At 42.1% G+C, this 21,560-nt stretch overlaps 1 protein-coding gene across 3 annotated transcripts; it reads right to left on the bottom strand.

Moving 5' to 3' along the window:
- Nucleotides 1-348: 348 nt before the first annotated feature.
- On the bottom strand, nucleotides 349-5,289 carry LOC137048195 (perforin-1-like). 3 transcript variants are annotated; one of them, XM_067426232.1, is made up of 4 exons: nucleotides 3,979-5,289; nucleotides 3,664-3,883; nucleotides 2,193-2,508; nucleotides 349-2,079 (listed from the first exon to the last, which is right to left on the bottom strand). In XM_067426232.1, the coding sequence occupies exons 2-4, from the start codon at nucleotides 3,881-3,883 to the stop codon at nucleotides 879-881; spliced, it is 1,737 nt and encodes a 578-aa protein (XP_067282333.1). In that variant the 5' UTR covers nucleotides 3,979-5,289; the 3' UTR covers nucleotides 349-878. The 3 variants fall into 3 exon arrangements, with proteins under 3 accessions (XP_067282333.1, XP_067282334.1, XP_067282336.1); XM_067426233.1 differs by having other exon boundaries at nucleotides 3,983-5,289; XM_067426235.1 differs by having other exon boundaries at nucleotides 4,041-5,289.
- Between the last annotated feature and the right edge of the window lie 16,271 nt (nucleotides 5,290-21,560).

Genomic DNA, 21,560 nt, shown 5'->3' with positions numbered 1-21,560 from the left:
TGGCGTAGGCCCCGTCCGTAGTGCATATTCCGAGGGTCTCGGATCTGCAATTCCTGCCTGAAGACGAGGGCAGGGGCGCAGCTGACCCTCCGGCAGGGTATGGACAGGGCCATCCTGGTGGTGGTGGGGAGGATGGGGTAATCGTCGCTTCAGTTTCTGCGAACTCAAACGTGTAAGTACAGAGTATTATACTGTGAGCATGAGAATATCATTGAATTAGAGTGAAGGCATTAAGTGACGTAGTAAGTGAGTCTTCCCAGCAGAACTTATGCTAAAGCTTTCATATCTTATCTTTCTTCCTAACAGCTATCAGTTGCCCCCCCCCCAAAAGTCAATAAATAACACAGATCATGTTTTGTGAATGCTTTAATAAAAAAAAATACAAATACAAGTAATTGGAATGAAAACAACAAGCTACATTTTTTCTTAAGCATTTTAAGCATTTGATTATTTAAAAATCATTGCACGATTATGGCTTTAATGCATGAGGCCTGCTTTGAAATCCTACTACTGTAAAACTGCAAAAACATAAAATAAAGTAAATAAACATTACAGAAAAACATGCAATACTGTCAATTGTTTGCTCTCATGTGCACTTACTCTATTCACAGTGTACAAAGTTTAACATTAAAGGCAGTTAAATCACTAGTTGCAATAAAATATCCATAATAACTTGATTAACTTAGTAAATTACTTACAGTCAAATGATTTCTGAGGATAAACTGTTAAAGATTGCATTTATGAGTTGTGCTGCGTCAACTTCGTCTTTCTCTCCTTTCTGCGCATTCTAGAACATGCTCCCTTCAGTAAGATCAGATCGCGATTTCAAAATAAAAGTCCCGGGGAAAATAATTAAAGCATAAATTCCTACTAAAATCTTACAACTTTATTTGTTTCCCATAAGCGCTCTTAAATTTACTTGAGAAATTTTGAGCTGATCCAAGTCTGGGCATGTCTTTAACCAGAACACCATTTCTTGAGCTGAAAATGTCAGCCAGATGGGAAGCCATTGGAGAAGGTTTGTAATTATTACACTGTGGGCCATTTAGACTGGGTGCACATTTCACTTCATAGGTAAAAAAGAAGGTGCCATATGTAAAAACACAAGCCTCACTCACAACTCCACTTCTAAGATAAAAAGAGCATTTACCAAGTAGATCACTGTTCCAGTAGCTGTCTGCATCATACACTTTAAAAGTCAGTTTTTTGCCCATTCTGATCTTAATAGCACCAAAATGAAATGTTTCTCGCCAACGTGGATTGTCATTATCATTAATAGTCGTAGTGCGCTTCCTTTGTTTGTCATATGTAACTAATACAGCACCATCTGTTTGAGTAAATCTATCTCCATACAGACCTTTGGCTCTGAGGTTGTAGACTTTTAGGGTGGCAAGTCCTTTTTCAGCTGGACAGCAATTAGACTTTATCATTTGACTGCCTTGACAAACACAAGCACATCGATCTCTTGCACTGCACTTCTTGCCAATCTTGCAATGCTCAGAGCAAACCTTCATGAGGGCATTTTCTATAATGTATTTTTCAACTGCTCTCTTTAGCCCTTTCCTTGCAGGGTGTTTAGTACTCAGTAAGAAATGGAGGGGTTTCAGAGAGTAGTGCACAACGTCAGGGAGGCTCTTCAAAGACTCAAGCCAGTTCTTAAGGGAATTTGGGTGTGATGAACCAGAAAAAAGCAGATCTTCTCCATTTATGTTTCCTCCAATAATCTCTGTCTGACGCTCCCTGAACATGGAGCTGAACTTTTCGTTGGTCCCCATCCTCCTTTTTTTTTCTTTACAAAAATGGCTCTCTGCCTTCACAGTTGCTGCACCATGTGAACCAGAGGCTTCTACATCCAAACAGTCTTTCACCGCAGTGTCTGTAAGTCCACTCATAGATGCCTGACAGGATTTGATGGCTGTTATGGCTTTCACTTTCCCTCCTAACTTGACACCGGTGGTAAAGTGAGTACCATATGTGGCGATCAGGTTGCGGTAGGCGTCTGGATCATAGGATTCAGGGAGTGATTTGATTGCTTCAAGAAACTCAGCATGAAGAGGAGGCTTTTCAGCTACGCAAAATCTATCTAAAAAACAATTTGAATTTAGTGGGATCAAAGAGGGAGCCATTTAAAATTAAAGTTTAAATTTCTTCTCATAGTCATTCAATGAGGAAAAACAAGCCAGCTTTCTCACCTGTAAAAGCTGCATGCAACTTCATGTTTGGTGAAACTATATTTGTCTTCTTTAGATTTTTTCATCGCAAATTTGGCTTCCCTGGAATGAGTGCTTCCAACTGCTGCTCCAGCAGCTTTCACATCTAAACCAACTTTCCAGCCGTCTGAGAGTGCAGATGATGAATCATTGACCAGTGCTTCACTTGATTCAAAGATCTGACTGGAGACTTTCATTGAACACTTCGGCAAGGTCCTCCAGCCTACAACTGCTGCTGGTAGCTTCTGTATTATTTTATTCATGTAACTGTTCTTGCGCAATTTACATTTGCCATTTCCTAAATCCAGGGGTGGTAAGTACTCAAGTAAAAATACTTTGATACTTTACTTAAGTATTTTTTTCGGGGATCTGTACTTTACTTGAGTATATTTTATTTGCATCTACTTTTACTCTTACTCCACTAGAATATTAAAGGCAAAGTGTACTTTTTACTCCAATACATTTCCCCATGCCCGCTCCAAGTATTAAGTATTTATTACACTTGATTTCCAAACCGGTCAGGTCGGTCATTGATGATCCAGTCGGGTATAGACTTGGAAAAGCTGACAAGTCAGGTTTGCCACACTAACTTTAGCTCAGTGTTTCCCCAACTTTTTTATTTTGCGGCACACAATTTACTATGAAAACATCGGTAACATTTTACAATACAGGTGCACTATTATAATTCATGCCTAACTAATGCACAGATAATCATGAGTTAATGTATTACTAATGAAGAACTAAACCATTTATTAATGATTACTGCATCAGCAACTAATGAACATTCTCTATGATTAATAGATTAAGTAATATATGAATTGCTATTAATTAAATATGACATCATTAATTCCCTAATAACATATTACATGAACTAATAATGTAAATTCATGTATTCAAAGCCATGCATTCCGACTCTCAGTTGTCTGTTTAATTAATCATTAATCATAACAATTGGCAAAATTATATCATAACTTTTTTGTTGAGGCTCATGACTATTAACTAATTGTTACGTAATATGTCATTGTGGTTATGGCTTTTGAATTAATTTTGAATTAGTTAATAGTATCTTGCTCCTCATCTGTTTGATGGAGCTAATGTTATGGAACATGTCTATTTTAATTTTAACCCCTATACTGCGTTAAGGTGCTTCATTGTCTCCTATTAATTGCAAATCTAACAAATTCGTATTTGCAGTATCTAATCTTAACATTTGTTCAATTAAAGCATTGCATATCAGTCCCAAAAGATTTTATCTGCTTATTGATATTTACAGTTAATTTGAATATTTACTTTTTACTTTCGGTACTTGAGTACCTTTTAAATCTGATACTTTTGTACTTTTACTCAAGTGATGTTTGAATGGAGGACTTTCTACTTTTACTGGAGTATTTTTTTATTTAGGTATATATACTTTCACTCGAGTATAACTTTTGAGTACTTTTACCACCTCTGCCTAAATCCCATTTTTCTGTGTCGATCACATAAGAACCTTTTCGCGTCATGGTCACAACATCAAATCCTTCTCCAGCAAGATTGTGTCCTGGAACAAAGGGAGCATTCTCACACTCTTTTGATGCAGCTATGGCTATGTCAGCTATGTCATCCTCTCCAGAAATGCTCACGAAAAGCAAAGTCCAGAAAACAACAAGGTAAATCTGGAACGGCCCCATCATCTGTAATGAGATAAGAACATTTCAACATCTAATCATTATTGGTGTAAATAATGATCAAAATATGATTAATTTAAATTAAAAAAAAATGCAATTACCTACTATTAAATGTACAGCTGAGATAATCAAAATGAGTCATAGAATAAGTTGTCTCTCTAACCTGCCTTTTTATATGATGGTTGTGTGGGTGTCAAATGTTAAATTATATGCCATGACGTGGCTATTACAAATATTCTCATAACACATTGCCTGGGCCTTAGCTGAGCAATGCATAATTATGTTCTGTGAACAAAAAAAGAACATTTTAAGTACAAGTTATCAGATGTGTCAATAAGCTTTGCAAATGGGTGGCAGTGTTACAAAGAAGATGAACAGTAGTTATGCTTAAAAGTTGCATATTAAAAGATGTTCTGGTGTTATTGTGAGAGGTTCCAATGAAAAAGAGAAGATACAAATAATTTGTTCATCTACTATTCCTTCACATTTTAATTTTAATTATTCATTTAATGCTAATTCATGGAGGGTAAAAAAACATGACACTGCTCTCAAAAAAAATAAACTGTTGAATGAACAAAATTAAATGATAATCATAAGTTATAATCATAAATTATGCTTTTCCAACAAATTCAAATTGGTTTGAAATATTTTGTTGTAATATTGTGGTATAAACTTAAAATAATTTAGTTATAACTACAAAAATAAATAATGTCATTACAACTAGATAAAGTAGGATAAAAAAGCATAGAATTGATGACCATATTTAGTCGGGAACTGTGTCACATGAATTTATTTTCTTTATTTCTAGAAAATCTATTAGTCAACAACATTTGATCACTTGCTAATTGTAACATGCAAGTAATGATCAAGTAAAGCATTTCTCGTCACTGGCATTAGCACAGCTACAACTCATTGAGAACATGTAACGGATTCACAGAGGCAGGATTCAATAGCAAGTAACTCAGTTTATTTAGACAGATAGTGACACAGAAGACAAAACTCAGAACACTGAAGAAGTCCGGATAACGGAGCAGTGAGAGAGGCTCTGTTGGCGACACGGGTAGGCTGTGAGCATCTTTGACTCGGGAGATCAGTGCAGGCAATCCGGGAAGGGATCCAGCGTTTCGCGGAAGGGGGAAACGACAACCGACATGGAGACACAAGGGAAAACATCCAGCAATGCTCTGACAAAGACAAGAGAAAAACAGAGAGACTAAATAGGGTGAAGGTGATGAGTTTCAGCTAGTGCAGGTGATCAACCACAGGTGCGTGATGAGCCAATCCCAGGCTCCGCCCTCACCTACATTCAACACGCACCCAAGAGTGAGACAGGGAATTCATGAACCGTGACAGAACAGCACAGGCTAACCAAAAGGTCTAACTTCACGATAATGATAACCTCAAAAAAAATCAACACAACTTTTAAATGTCAACTACAACAAAACGTTTTTCCCTTCACTAAAAAACACATTAAACAGCACTTAACTTCAACATTTACTCTCCTGATCCATCCCTATGCAAAGCATGCTGGGAACTAAAAATGGACTGCCTAGTTCAGTCAGCACAACATAAATGATTTATGTAGTCCCAACACTATAAATTCTAGTTCATTTAACGCAATATAATTGAGTAAAATGGCTATTAAGTAAAAACCTAAAGATTTGTGTTATTTTAGCTTATTTTATTTAAATTAAACTGAGCAAACAGCTAGAGTGTGGAGACTGTTTGAAGACACTAAGATTGTTTGAAAACAATAAAAGAAGCTGCTGGTGTTACAAACATGGTGCAAACATCAAACTCACGAAGGCGAAGGAGAACTTGGAACAGGAATATTTAATAGCAAAATTCAGGAACATACAAACGCCACTTGACATGAACATCGACGGACAAACACTGAGGGGAAACTGAGAACTAAATACACAGGGCTAACAAGGTGATTAACATGACACAGATGATAGACATAACTCATTAGGAAGACTGGGGAGAAACTGGGTCACGGGGCTGAACTCAAAACACAGCTAACACAGCAGACAGGTATACATGTAACATAACGCCCCCCTCCGAATAGGCATGTCCTCGTGCCGTAACCATAACATCAGAGGAGGGTGGGAGGGGGCTCTGGAGGAGGGCGTGGAAAAACAGGGGAGACAGAGAGTTCAAAACGAAGAAAACCAGTCCAACAGAAAAGGGCAGGCCATGGGGGCATGGAAGGAGGGAGGAGCCAGTGGGGAGCCTAAAGCAGGAGCCAGATGGTCCAGAGACCAGCCACGATGAGGCCACAGGGTGGAGTCGGAGGAGGGAGAAACCATGGGGTCGACGACATGGTGGGAGACACCCTGGGGACGACCGACAAGGAAGCAGCCACTGATGGAGACCCCGGAGGAGCAGCTGGGCCGATGAGCCCACACAAGACCGAAGGCCCAGGACGACCAAGAAGGAAACAAGGCGGCGAGCGTCCGAGGTGGAGCCAGACAACCGCAGGACAGAGGCTGAGCCGGTGGGACCAAGGATGAAGGCGGAGCAGAAGGAAAGGAGGAGCCAGACAAAGCCGAAGGTGGAGGAAGGGCGAAGACTGACCAAGGCGGAGCCAGAGAGACGAGGGAGCCCCGAGAAGCAGTTTGGCCGAGGGTGTCCGGTGGAACCGAGGGAGGGAGGAGCCAGGGCATAGCCGATGTGTCAACGGGCCTCGGTGGAGTGTAGGGGGAAGAGGCCAGCAGTGACGATGGGAGATCCTCTGGGCGAGGCGACACTGCTGGACAGACATCTCGAGGCGTATCCACACTGCTAGTGAGAGGAGCAGAGGGGATGACGGACAGCAGTGTGGTCGAGGCAGAAGGGCTGGTAGACAGAGGTGGAGGAAGAGGGAGGGTGGATGGGAACTCTGAGGGCACAGGAGAACCTTGGAACACTGGAGACACAGGGGTTACTGGAGAGACAGGGGTTCTGGGAGAGTACCAGTAAATTAAGTCCGCTTCGAAGATGTTACACAGTTCCTCGAGATGGCCGCCAGAGGTCCTCATCACATCCACCGCGTCGGGCTGATGGGTGGGGCTCCTGTCTCCAACCCTCAAGCTCCACGAAGACTCCCTCCACGACGGATGATGGATGATGTATCCGGCTCACGCACCTAGTCACCTGGTCCGGGCTCCAGGGCGATGACTCCTCAACCTCTACCTGGGTTCGGGCTCGTCGATCGCGGCAGGCCGGTCTCCACAGTCTGCGGTGGGCTCAGGCACTTTCTTCATGCCAGTCGTGGTCGGTGGTGGATGGCTGGTCTCTGGCGGTGGTGGAGTGGGACTGGTACTGCTGTCCTCTTCAGCGGGGCCGATGGTGAAAGGCGAGGGGTTATGTACCAGTACCCACTCCACGAATGCGGCGAAGTCTTCCTCTGGACCGCCCACTGGAACGCGTGCCTTCGACCGCTTGCTCAGGCCGGCGTAGTAGAAAACGCTGAGCTAGCGGTCCAGGAAGCGGGACAGGCACGCGAGCTGCAGGAAGTCCCGGCTGTGTGCCTCCAGTGGGTGGTCTCCCTGCTCCAGGCAGAGAAGATGGACATCGGTTAGGGCCATGGGAAGACAGGGGAACTAAATACACAGGGCTAAAAAGATGATTAACATGACACAGGTGATAGACATAACTCATTAGAAGACTGGGGAGAAACTGGGTCATGGGGCTGAACTCAAAACACAACTAACACAGCAGACAGGTATACATGTAACAGCTGGCTGTGATAGGCTAATGAAAGTCCCTAGTCAAGGACCCTTGCTTTGACCCACAGTCTGGTGAACACCAGTCTACGGTGACATCAGGGGTCCCAAAGCCCACGATGTGACAGCACAAGCAACTGGGAACCATACTAGCAAGATTCTGAGATGGTTGCAGCAGGCAGAAATGAAGCTTCCCACACTGTCCAGTTTGTCACCTCAAAATAAGGCTCACCACTCCTAACATTGCTTGATCTTTCCAGTGATAATTGAGAAAGTCACCAGGGACAATGTACAGCCTGATGTATGTTGCAAATAAAAATGGCAAGTGCTTCCTGAATCGATTGGTTTCAAATGACTGGCACTACACCAGTTTACCAGGAAGTGAGTGAATACAATATGCCCTCTGTCCCAATTCTCCAAATGCGTCCTTCATTTCCCTTTTGAAAGGTTCCCTTTTGAGTTTGTGAACCCTATTTTGTTTCCTGTTTAAAAAAAAATCCAGTACAAACATTCTTGCCAATTATCAAAGGCAGCTGTCAATGTTGGTGACAAGAACAAACCTCCGTAGGCTAGGATATCCCATTTTTCCTATGCTCATTCAGGCCTTCGAAGGATCCAGCCTCTGAATTGAGACGCAGCTAAAGAGTACTTTAAGGAAAATTTGGCCATAAGTCGACTTGTGTACTGCTGACCGCCGGAAGCTAGTTATTTTAGTCTATAAAGGTTTAATTATGGATATTTTTCTTACACAACATGCCACTTCAACCCCCCGGAGCCATGTGGAGCAGTTTTATAATTGATATATGCACTTTTTATGGTCAAAAATGACTCAACAAGTCACTGTCATTATAAAGCTTGGGAGAGCTATTCCCTTAAGGGAATTTGGCCTTTGTGTTTCCTCAAATGTATACACCTGTGAAACAAGAATTCAAAGTTAGACAAATTAATGTTGTCACCATGGTAAAAATGTAAATATTAATGGGAATATATTTTTCTTATATATTTTGCTCATAGAAAATTCCAAAAATTACAGCCAATGTGTTTTGGAGAAAAGCTTTAATTTTATAGTGGGATTTACCGCTCACTTTCAATTATTTTACTTCAATGAAAGGTTCGATTTTTACATTTTTATTGAAATATCAAAAGGATAAACAATGCAGATTAATTTTTTACAGCCATCTTTGATCATATTTAATTTTGACTACAACTGTAATTGCAGAATTTACCCAAATGTTATACTCTTATTGTTTTGCTTTAGGTGAAGTGTCCCTTTCCTCTGATACCTGGCTATAGAGTGGGCTGGGGGTGTGGTTGCTATTCCTTCCTTGGATCCCTAAAAGCCCTGCTGAAAAATCCAGCATTGCTGATCACCAGCATAAGCTACTGTATGTTGAGCACAGGATGCTGGTTACTGGTTTGCTGGTCCCCAGCATGGGAAGCAAATGGTTGCTGGTATGATCCCAGTAAGGCCACAACAAAACTCACATATGTGTTAAAGTCACGCCCCCTGAGTGAATGCTGGTGTGTTTGACTGCTGCTGCTCTTTGGTTCCTTAAGTTGAAATTTTAATATAGTTTTTACAGAACTATCTTAATGGATTAGTGACTTTTAAATGTGCCAAAATGTATGTCATACTTCACATTGGATTGGATTGCTTAAAGGATATTATCATCGCTGCACTCACCGTGACATGAATCTAGGCAGTATGTTTTATTGTGAACATCATCGTGGGACCAACCAGTGTGGAATTTAAATGCGACTTTCTGGAGGATATGGTGAGATGATCTGTCTCCTTCTGCTTCTTTTGGCCCTTTGGAATTTTACTATCTGTCCTCGCCACTCTCCACAGAGATCTCCTTGTTTCTCTGATATGGTCCGATCTTACTCATTTTCGGAGTTGCGGAGTATGAACTCCTCAGGGCTGCATTTCCCGAAACCTTCTTAACTCTACGTCATTCTTAAGTTATACCTTAAGGTATCCCTTAACGTTAATATGTGTTTCCCGAAACGAACTTAGTTAAGAATACCTTCTTTAAGTCATACTTTCGTAAGGTTGGTCTGGACCACTCTTACCTATACCTTATCACTATTAAAAGTTAATTCCACTAGTGGCCACCACTGTGAAAGAAGCTTCTTTATATGTCAGTCTATCTGAATATAATTCCGAAGAAGTTGTTATATACACCCAGTGTTCAATTAGGCTAGTTGAATAGTTTTTTATTTTTTTTTATTTTTTTTATGCAAGGATTAAAATTGTCATACGAAATTTCATACATTTCATTGTCATAAAATTTAATTACAAACACTAATGGTTGTTAGCTTTTTAATAATATTATCCAAAGGTACATCAGCTGGCAAACCATTAGACAGGAAAAGCTTAGGAGCCTATTTAAAGGGAATGATTGTGGAGGGGAGTTTAGTCAAACTTTGGCAGCGAGGCATCGAATAGAATTGTGCTAAATCAAAGACGCCGCCGTCCGCGGAGCCATTTAGTGTATGTGCACTATTTCATACGTGAAAACTTTAGTCCCCTGGCTACCATGTCAGAAGCTGCTATTAAAAAAATATTTGCCTACCACGACAGCAAATTCAGCAGCTTTTAGATCTTGTTGGACCAGCTTTGCCGAGACAAACTGGATGGAGCTCAGCTACTAAAATCAGATGCTGCCGGCTCTCCTCTTTCTTTCTTTTTTCTCCGCCATATAGTAGCAGCTGATTATATGTTTTGCGTGTTGCGTTTTTATTGAGTAGGCCATCTAATAATATAAATTAGTTATTTACACAATAATGTGATGCAGCTGCTGCATGGTCAATCATCCCTGGTTGTGGATTAAATCAAGACACTATGGAAAATGTACTGTAATAATTTAAATGACGCGTGATGCGCATGGTGCGGTTGAGCATGAGATTGCTGGTTCGTGCACTCATTTCAGAATTATGTAAAATTTAGGTGCAATTTTGTATGATAAATGAAAGTTCAACTATTTCTGAAGTGTTTCTTTTATAAAGAACATCATTTTTTTTGCATAACGCAGTGAAACAGCCCCTGAATAGAGTAAATAATCGATTCTTGAGCCATCGATATAAGCCAATTCAGCACCGCGGCCATGGACAGCACCCACTAACGTCGCACTTAAGAAGGTATACCTTAAGCGACCTACTAAGGTATAGTTCGGGGAACACACCTAGAAATGGTATACCTTCAGTTAAGTTATACCTTTAGAGTCTTCGTAGGTGGCTAAGAGACAACGTTATCGGGAAATGCAGCCCAGATCGTTTGTCAGATGAAATATACAATCATTGTGCTGCACTTGGAATCGTACGACGCCGTTATATTCATCAAGGGTCAAAGCGTCGATTTTTTTTCAGCCGACAGACTGACCAGTCTGATAACAACGAAATACTAGTCATCTGGTCATCATACCGGCGCTCACCAGCTGGCGACAGTAGTTTGAAGCGGGACCATGGCAACATCTATGTACTAAAACGTACATCTCTTCTTCAGGAAAACATGGATAGCATCAACATTAAAATGGCTCTTATTAATACTTGTTCAATAGTGAACAAGTCTTTTATTCTCAACAACTTTTTTACATCACAATCTTTTTATTTATCACTGAGATGTGGGTAAATTCTGGTGAACAAATGGGCTTGGGGGATCTGACACCACCAGGCTGCAACTTTCTAAATTCCCCACGAACTTCAGGACGTGGAGGCGGTGTTGCTACTGTTTTTAAAAAAACTCTTTTAAATGTAAAAGGTTGCCTATGGATACGTATTCCAGCCTTGAGGCCCAGCTGTTAAAAATTGAAATGATGATCCCCTTTTTTCTGCGTACTTGTTTACAGACCTCATAAATTTAATAACGATTTCATACAACAATTTTCGAATTTCCTCTCTGGACTATCTCGTGGTGATAGACTCCTTATTATTGGGGACTTTAATATCCATGTATGCTGTCCATCAAAACCCTTGGTAAATGATTTTCTTTTACTCACTGAGTCATTAAGCCTTGTACAATATGTTACTGATCCTACACACAACAAGGGTCACACTTTAGACCTTGTATTTTCATATGGTTTCTCTGTGTGTAATTTGGAGATTCTAGATTCGGGAAATTCTGACCATTATTCATGTCCCCGCCCTACATACATTCAGCCTTCATGTAAATTAAGGTCTATCCACTCGTCTACTGCCAAATTTTTCTCAGAATCCCATCAAATGCATTTTTCGTATGATGTATCAATTGGGCTTGATACAGAGTCTTTGGTAGAAGCTTTTAAGGAGTCTTGTACATTCACACTTGATAATATTGCTCCATTTAAGTTCAGGAGGATTAAGAGTTTCTCTCAGCCTTGGTTAAATGATGAAACTCATGCTCTCAGGCAAGAGTGCTGAATAGCTGAGCAAAAATGGAAACAAGATAAGCTTCAAGTCTCTTATGGCATCCTAAAAGAATGTTTGACAACTTATCAGAGAGCTGTTAAGGATGCAAAAGCCAACTATTTTTCTACAGTGATCTCTGAAAATGCGAATAGACCGAAAGTTTTGTTTAAGACAATTAATTCGGTTTTAAATTCAACAGGAAACATTGTTCTGGAAGCTTCAAAAGAGAACTGTGAATTATTTCTACACTCTTTTACTCATAAAATTGGGCAAATCAAATGTGGAATTATACCTGTTCCATTTGATCAACCTCAAATTACTCCAGATACCAGTTCTCTGACTAATTTCGAACTAGTTACATCAAAACAAATAGCAGACATAGTCGCTAAGCTGAAGTGTTCAAGCTATAAGCTGGATTCACTTCCTACACGTCTTTTTAAAGAAGTTTTTATGACACTTAATGCCAGTGTGACAGCTATAGTCAACAGCTCATTAGCAAGTGGTATTGTGCCCAGTAGCTTTAAGCATGCAATTATACATCCCTTTTAAAGAAAGCTTATCTGGATTCGGCAATACATGATAATAACAGACCGATCTCCAAATTGCCTTTTATGTCAAAGATTTTCAAGAGAGTCGTCTACTCTCAGCTCTACTCCTATTTAAATGCATTTAATATTTTGGATACATTTTAGTCTGGTTTCAGATGTTTGCACAGCACTGAATCTGCATTACTTAGGGTCACAAATTATATCTTATTATCTATGGATTCAGGTTCGCCAGTGTTCCTAGTTTTGTTAGATCTCAGTGCTGCGTTTGACACAATTGATCATGATATTCTTCTGAAACGTTTAGAATGCACGGTGGGCATTCATGGGACAACCCTTCAGTGGTTTTCTTCCTATTTAAAAGAAAGGACTTTCTCTATGAACATGGCCAATTTCCCTTCTGCTTCGTCTCAGTTAAAATGTGGTGTCACTCAGGGGTCAATTTTGGGACCCCTGTTATTTCCATTGTACATGCTTCCATCTTTTAGAAGTATAGTATATCCTATCACTTCTAGTAGTTGGAGTAGAAACACTTCTCAGATATAAAACAGTGGCTAGCAAATAACTTTTTACAATTAAATGAGAGCGAAACGGAAGTCCTGATTCTTGGATCCTCCTTGTCCAGTCAACCTGGACTAGTCGTCGAACTAGGCCCGTTAGCATTAAACATACAAGATCCTGTGAGGAACCTTGGAGTAATTTTTGACTCCTCCCTCCTTTTCAACAAGCAGATTAGTGCCGTTGTAAAAAGCAGTTTTTACCAACTGAGACAAATTGCTAAAATTAAATCTTTGCTTTCCCCTTCTAACTTGGAAATCGTAATCCATTCATTTATTACTCTATATAATCTAGGTTAGATTATTGTAATTCACTGTACGGTGGCTTGCCCCAAAATGCATTATCTCGTTTACAACTTGTTCAGAATGCTGCAGCCAGACTGTTACTTGGATTAAGGAAAAGGGATCACATTGGCTCAGCGCTGAGAAACTTACACTGGCTCCCGGTCAAATTTAGGGTGGATTTCAAAATTTTGATGTTTGTTTACAAAGCATTATCTGTCCTCGCTCCCAAGTACATCAGTGATCTTAAACATCCTTACTCTCCGACTAGAGCACTAAGGTCCTCTGACCAACTGTTACTGATGGTTCCTCGCTGCCGCTATAAATCTAATGGTTGACCACGCTTTTTCGGTGAGGGGTCCGAAATTGTGGAATCTTCCTCTCTATGTGAGGTCATCTTCATCTTTAGCCATTTTTAAGTCGTCCTTGAAGACATATCTGTTCTCTCTAGCCTTTGAATAGATTATAAATTATGTGTTGATGTTGATAGAATCATGTGTTGTTGTTTTTTTAAACTACAGTCTTGTTCAAAATAATAGCAGTACAATGTGACTAACCAGAATAATCAAGGTTTTTCGTATTTTTTTTATTGCTACATGGCAAACAAGTTACCAGTAGGTTCAGTAGATTCTCAGAAAACAAATGAGACCCAGCATTCATGATATGCACGCTCTTAAGGCTGTGCAATTGGGCAATTAGTTGAAAGGGGTGTGTTCAAAAAAATAGCAGTGTGGCATTCAATCACTGAGGTCATCAATTTTGTAAATAAACAGGTGTGAATCAGGTGGCCCCTATTTAAGGATGAAGCCAACACTTGTTGAACATGCATTTGAAAGCTGAGGAAAATGGGTCGTTCAAGACATTGTTCAGAAGAACAGCGTACTTTGATTAAAAAGTTGATTAGAGAGGGGAAAACCTATAAAGAGGTGCAAAAAATGATAGGCTGTTCAGCTAAAATGATCTCCAATGCCTTAAAATGGAGAGCAAAACCAGAGAGACGTGGAAGAAAACAGAAGACAACCATCAAAATGGATAGAAGAATAACCAGAATGGCAAAGGCTCAGCCAATGATCACCTCCAGGATGATCAAACACAGTCTGGAGTTACCTGTAAGTACTGTGACAGTTAGAAGACGTCTGTGTGAAGCTAATCTATTTTCAAGAATCCCCCGCAAAGTCCCTCGGTTAAAAAAAAGGCATGTGCAGAAGAGGTTACAATTTGCCAAAGAACACATCAACTGGCCTAAAGAGAAATGGAGGAACATTTTGTGGACTGATGAGAGTAAAATTGTTCTTTTTGGGTCCAAGGGCCACAGGCAGTTTATGAGACGACCCCCAAACTCTGAATTCAAGCCACAGTACACAGTGAAGACAGTGAAGCATGGAGGTGCAAGCATCATGATATGGGCATGTTTCTCCTACTATGGTGTTGGGCCTATTTATCGCATACCAGGGATCATGGATCAGTTTGCATATGTTAAAATACTTGAAGAGGTCATGTTGCCCTATGCTGAAGAGGACATGCCCTTGAAATGGTTGTTTCAACAAGACAATGACCCAAAACACACTAGTAAACGGGCAAAGTCTTGGTTCCAAACCAACAAAATTAATGTTATGGAGTGGCCAGCCCAATCTCCAGACCTTAATCCAATTGAGAACTTGTGGGGTGATATCAAAAATGCTGTTTCTGAAGCAAAACCAAGAAATGTGAATGAATTGTGGAATGTTGTTAAAGAATCATGGAGTGGAATAACAGCTGAGAGGTGCCACAAGTTGGTTGACTCCATGCCACACAGATGTCAAGCAGTTTTAAAAAACTGTGGTCATACAACTAAATATTAGTTTAGTGATTCACAGGATTGCTAAATCCCAGAAAAAAAAAATGTTTGTACAAAATAGTTTTGAGTTTGTACAGTCAAAGGTAGACACTGCTATTTTTTTGAACACACCCCTTTCAACTAATTGCCCAATTGCACAGCCTTAAGAGCGTGCATATCATGAATGCTAAGTCTTGTTTGTTTTCTGACAATCTACTGAACCTACTGGTAACTTGTTTGCCACGTAGCAATAAAAAATATACTAAAAACCTTGATTTTTCTGGTTAGTCACATTGTACTGCTATTATTTTGAACAAGACTGTATTTAAAAAAAAAGTGTTCATTTGTAAAGCACTTTGGGTCAACCTCTGTTGTTTTTAAATGTGCTATATAAATAAAGGTTGACTTGACTTAAAGGGGTCATATAATGCCAAGTTAATATTATTCTTTAGTGTCTAAATAAAAACATTGTAATATACTTTAATTAAAAATTCTCATTAGTATTAAGCTCATAAGGTATTTCGGTGCATATGGCTTTAAATGATAAATAAACCCGCCCCTCTGTTCTGTGGGCGCGTGGAGTCGTTGCCCTAGACAACAGTAGATGAAGAGTCTCTGAGGACAGATCATAGACCGTAAAAGAGATCTGTGCAACTCTAGCAATTTGAACCAGAGTCAGACCCTGGACAAGACAACCGCTCCAACGAAATTCAACATTTAAGGCAAAACAGGACGTTTCTGAATGGTTGGTTTAGGTAATGTCACTTTGACCTATCTTTATGTACTGGCAGGGTAATTTTTTCTGTTAATGTCAGTTTGTCAGTGATGCAAAATGTTATCTATGCATTATAATAACTGTTACAACACAACATTTTTGACAGTAACAGGCACCGTAATAAACCATCTACATAATTAAGGGGGGGGGGGGGTGAAATGCTGTTTCGGAGAGTTTTTTCCGAGTATGGGTCTGCTTGACATCGATAGAGTGGAAGGTCCTTGTATGGGCCGTACGGCTCTTCTCCCAGAAGGGTGCACTGCGCTGCGCTCCACTTTATTCCTATGGGTGACGTCAAACGACTCCAGCGCTTCAGCACAGCATTCCGGGAAGGCAGCGCTGCATTTGAAACGATTTGAACGCAGAAATGACGAGAAGCGTCACAACATCACGCTTCAGTCGTGTCGCAAAAGTGGATCTCCACGGTCACTGCTGTCAGGACTTCACGAAATCAACAGTTACCAAAGAAGTGTGTTTTTGCCAGAGCGGTCCCAGTGATAAAGGTTCACGGTCGTGCTTTGGAAACAGGCCGTGAGTAAAACTGCTTCAAATGTCTATGTAACCGGCCGTAATACAGTATTATATAGTATAATCCAGATATCACTGACTACGCCATCTTGGGAATTACACCCAAGGAAATAAGAAAGGAACACAGGTCGGTGGTGCAGTGAAAAGACAGAGTCGGGTCATCCAATAAACCAATGAAGAGTTTTATTTAAAAGACAGAAAGTTAAAATGTTTCACTAGCATCGTTTAATCATGGTATAAATCACTAGCACATTTATTGTAACAATACTAAACATAGCAATGCTCATGGATAGAAAAAGACTCCTCCAATCATGCCTGATTCAGATACTACATCAGATCAAACAAATGAACACAAAACCAAAGCACTGTTTGCACCAAATTAATACATTAACAAAAAGAAATAAATGAAAAAAAAAAAAAAAGAGAACAAGCCTAGAGCTTACCTCAGGGGCGGCAACCTAGCTGTAAATAAGTGTTCCACCCCTTATGTGTGCACAGCAAACCAAAACAAGAGGTGCCAACCCTGGTGCATCAAACTCACAGCAAATGTGTTTCACCCAGGTGACTAGCCTTCCCCCTCGGCGCGCTCCCTTGACTTGAAAAAGAAAGAAAAAATAGTACAGTGCAAATATACAAAACAAATCAAACAATTCTGATAATAGACCAAATCAGCTGGTACATGGATAAAATCCCTCCAACCTCAGCAGCACTATAGGACCACAAAGCTATCAATGAGTGAGATGGCACATCCGCTGTTGAATACAACACAACTTATGGTCCTGGTCGCAATGGCCAAACTACAATACAAATATAACAAACCACACTAATAAAGAAAGAAAAACGAAATACAGAGATTACTAAAATTATGAAAACAATTCACAACAAACACCAAAACATCTAATCACGAAAAACAGCAGCACGACCTGGGTTAACCATCACGTGGTACACATGAGACTGCAAAACAAACATAAGCATCAAGCAAAGATTTACTCCAAGTCAATCAAATTTACTTCTGTAATACGAGCATTCACTAGATCATACATACCCCGATGTCAGGATACACTCGCGAATGTCCTGTTAAAAACACACAATAACCCCCATTAAACCCAACTAACAATAAAAACCCGCACCACAACGGTGATCGCCGACGTACCTTAAAGCTTTCAATGAACGCTTAACGCAACTCCCAGGGCACGTCACTGAGACGACTACAGCGATCACTCCACTCTAGTGACACCGGTAACCGGAAGAGGGGCGGGTATGACAATCTACGCTCGAAGGTTTCCTGTCTACACATTTAAATACACTGGCCCTAATTATCATGCACACCCAGTCTCATATAAAGGATAATGAACACGAACGAAAAAAAATAGTAAAACCCCCTACTACTACATTCCACCCCCCCTTTCTTTTATCGGCGCCCCGACGATAAGTAAACTTGAATGTAACCACAGAGGCAAAGTTAATTATTCATTACTACCACCAGGCTAGAACCAGGGCCTAAACGGAGCCGGAGAGGCCTGAGGCGCAGCCCTGGAAGAGCAAACAGTCCCACCAGCGGCCCCCTGCACAGTCTGTGGAAGATGGTACAAGTTAGAATGTTGCCCGGCCGTGGAGCGGGCTGTCCGTCGTAAGGATGGTCGGGTCTCCTCAGTCAAAGTCGGACCTAAACGATCAGTAAAACCAGTCGGAATCGATGGCCCTGCCCCCTGGGTGTCTGACGTAACCAGCGGACACCTTGAAACCTCTGGTACTGTTAAACGATCACAGGGATCTCTCGTGGGGCCAGCCTCTGTGCTGGGACAAGCCAAAGTGTTAGGTACTAATAGCCATAAATCATCATCAACATCCTCCTGGGGTGGTACAACTGTCACTGATGGGCAAGCCGGAGGGATGTCTTGGGGCTCTGACTGTAATTGGGCTTTCAGCATTGTCCGATGTACATGTCGTACCTTCCCCAGATCATTCACTGGTGCAATTGAGTACACCACTCCCTTCTCTTTGGGCACGTTTAATACCTGGTAAACAGCAGAGCTCCAATGATCTTGGATTTTGTTACGGCCCCTTACGCCAACATTACGCAGGTAAACTCGCTGGCCTTCAAACAGTGGCGCTTCCTTCACCCTCTTATCGTGATAGTCCTTACGACGTGCGGCAGCGCTTGCTAGTCTCTCTCTGGCCCCCTCAAATGCGACCTGCAGCCGGGCCTCGTGTTCGCGAACCCAGTCGTGTACTGTACCAGCCTCTGGCTCACGCACTCTGCCCAACAAAAAGTCTACTGGGAGCTGGGGATCCTGACCAAACATCAGAAAGTGTGGAGACTCGCCTGTCGACTGATGTGGGGTAGTGTTGTAACAAAAAATTAACTGTGGGAGGCAGGAGGCCCAGTCCCTCTTCCTTGAGGCAGGCAGGGTACGCAGCAGGTTGTGCATTGTCCTATTAAAACGTTCACATTGGCCGTTGCCAGCAGGATGGTAAGGTGTAGTACGTGATCGTGCAATTCCATACAGGCCGCAAAGTTGTTGAATCAAGTTGCTCTCGAAACTACGACCTTGATCGGAGTGAAGACGACTCGGCACCCCGAACTTGCAGAACCACTCAGTCACTAGAACCTGGGCCACAGTAGAGGCCCTCTGGTCCCGGGTAGGTATAGCCACTGTAAACTTACTAAAAATGTCTGTCACTACAAGCACATTTTCCAGGCCATTATGTGAAGGCTCCAAGACAGTGAAGTCCATGGCCAAAATCTCATTGGGCCGCGAAGCCAAGAGGTGTCCCATGAAACTAGGGGTTGCAGGATTCGTATGCTTCGCCACTTGACACCTCTCGCACTCTTGACACCAGCGCTTCACCTCTGCAGCCATTCCTGGCCAAAAACAGCGTCGACGGACCAAATCCATAGTCCGTTCTACTCCCTGATGCCCATGGTCATGGTGTAACTGGGTGAGCACCTCTTGCTTCAACACTGCTGGTAGAACTACTTGAAATACCTCCTCACCCCCATTAGGTCGAAGAGTGCGACGGTGTAATACCCCCTCTATCTCTACCAGACGATCCCAGTGTCGTAATAACGCCAATGCCTGAGTAGATAGTGTGTGACGCTCTACCAAACTAGGGTACGTCTTCTGCTTCCGAAATGTCCAAATAGCTTGGATGTCTGGGTCTGACCACTGCAGAGAACATATATCAGATGCAGAATGATGGGGTAACGCAAAGATGGCTGTTTGGGTTACCTGAGATGGTAGTGCAACTCTGGTCTGCTGCAGGGATTCTGGAACAGAGGTAGTGGAATTCTCTGGTAGATACTGTCGAGATAAAGCATCAGCGTTTCTATTTACTCTACCAGACCGGTATCGAATTTCATAATCAAAGCATGACAGTTGGGCCACCCATCGCTGCTCTGTTGCCCCTAATTTAGCAGAGACAAGATGACTCAAGGGATTATTGTCAGTGTAGATTATGCATTTTTGTCCCAAGAGATACTCGCGGAATTTTTCCGTAACTGCCCATTTCAAGGCCAAAAACTCTAATTTCATTGAACTGTAATTAAGCATATTACGTTCAGGGGGCCGGAGACCACGACTGGCGTAAGCTATAGGCCGGACCTTACCGTCCTGTTCTTGGGACAAAACTGCTCCCAAGCCACTATGGCTAGCATCCACTTCCAGGATGAAAGGTAGTGCAAAATTGGCATAAGCCAATACTGGAGTGGAGGTAAGTTTAGCTTTCAGTCCTTCAAAGCTCTGCTCACATGCCTCTGTCCAGGCCGCAGCGAAATCCCGTCCGGTCTTTTTCCGAGCCTTTGTACCAGCCAACTCTGCTACTAACTTATGTAGGGGTGCGGCCATCTTCGCGAAGCCCTCCACGAAACGACGGTAATAGCTGGTGAAGCCAAGGAATGAGCGCAGTTCTGCCACCTGACTTGGACGTCGCCACTGGGCCACCGCCTCGATTTTTCCCGGGTCCGTGGAGACACCAGCACTGGAGATCACATGTCCTAAATAGCCAACCTCCTGCTTGAAGAAAGTGCATTTCTCTAGCTTGACTTTGAGTCCTTCCTGTCCCAGTCGGCTTAGCACTCCCTCTAATCGTTCCAGGTGCTGTGAAATGGAAGAAGAGAAGACCACCACATCATCCAGGTAAAGTAGCAGAGATTGACAATGCTGTTCCCCAAACAAACGTTGCATGAGGCGCTGAAATGTACTTGGGGCATTGCAGAGCCCGAAAGGCATACGGTTAAACTCGAATAATCCAAAAGGAGTACAAAAGGCTGTCTTGGCTTTATCCTTCTCGGCAACCGGAACTTGATTGTAGCCGCTGACTAAGTCGAGAGTGGAAAACCAATGGGCCCCAGAAAGGGCGTCCAACGATTCTTCAATACGTGGTAACGGAAAAGCGTCTTTACGAGTCTTGTGGTTTAATTGGCGGTAGTCCACGCAGAGGCGAAGGCTACCATCCTTTTTCCGCACCAAAACAATGGGGGACGCATAGGGACTGCAGCTCTCCCTAATGACCTGCGCCTCGAGTAACTGATTGATATGGGCCTTGACGACCTCGTATTCCGATGGTGGCAACCGCCTATAGCGCTGTCGGACCGGAACATCATCTAACAGGGGGATTTCATGGGATATAAGGCTGGTACAGCCCAAATCCCCCTCATGAGCTGAAAACACCGCCTGATATTCAACCAGCAATGTCCTAACCCGTTGGGCCTCTTCCTCACTAATATTTGATAAGTCAAGGGCATCTATTTGGCTTTGAATTGAGCTCAGAGATAGACCAGTGACTTCAATAGCCCTTGATTCAGCTACACCCTTAGGCAAGCTGACCACATCCACCCTACGCAAATAACCTAGCTGGGTGCGAGCGTAAAGTAAAACGTCAGTAGTGCCTACATTCACAACTGGGACGTAAACTGTACCCCTTAACACCTGAACTAACGAGGGAGAGGCTAACAATCCACCAGGTAAACCCGAGTCACAATAAAAACCCGCACCACAACGGTGATCGCCGACGTACCTTAAAGCTTTCAATGAGCGCTTAACGCAACTCCCAGGGCACGTCACTGAGACGACTACAGCGATCAC

Source organism: Pseudorasbora parva, chromosome 19 (assembly GCF_024679245.1).
Source record: "Pseudorasbora parva isolate DD20220531a chromosome 19, ASM2467924v1, whole genome shotgun sequence".
NCBI classification, from domain to species: domain Eukaryota; kingdom Metazoa; phylum Chordata; class Actinopteri; order Cypriniformes; family Gobionidae; genus Pseudorasbora; species Pseudorasbora parva.
Note: the sequence above shows the minus strand (reverse complement) of the source record. Positions and strands in the feature narration are given on the sequence as shown.

What these genes read in the sequence shown, in the direction of transcription:
- LOC137048195 (XM_067426232.1), bottom strand. Translation starts at nt 3,883, where the DNA reads ATGATGGGGCCGTTCCAGATTTACCTTGTTGTTTTCTGGACTTTGCTT. An exon ending in CACAGAAAAATGGGATTTAG is followed by an intron (nt 2,509 to 3,663) that starts GCAGAGGTGGTA and finishes CCCTGGATTTAG; the next exon opens with GAAATGGCAAATGTAAATTG. An exon ending in GTTGCATGCAGCTTTTACAG is followed by an intron (nt 2,080 to 2,192) that starts GTGAGAAAGCTG and finishes TTTTTTAGATAG; the next exon opens with ATTTTGCGTAGCTGAAAAGC.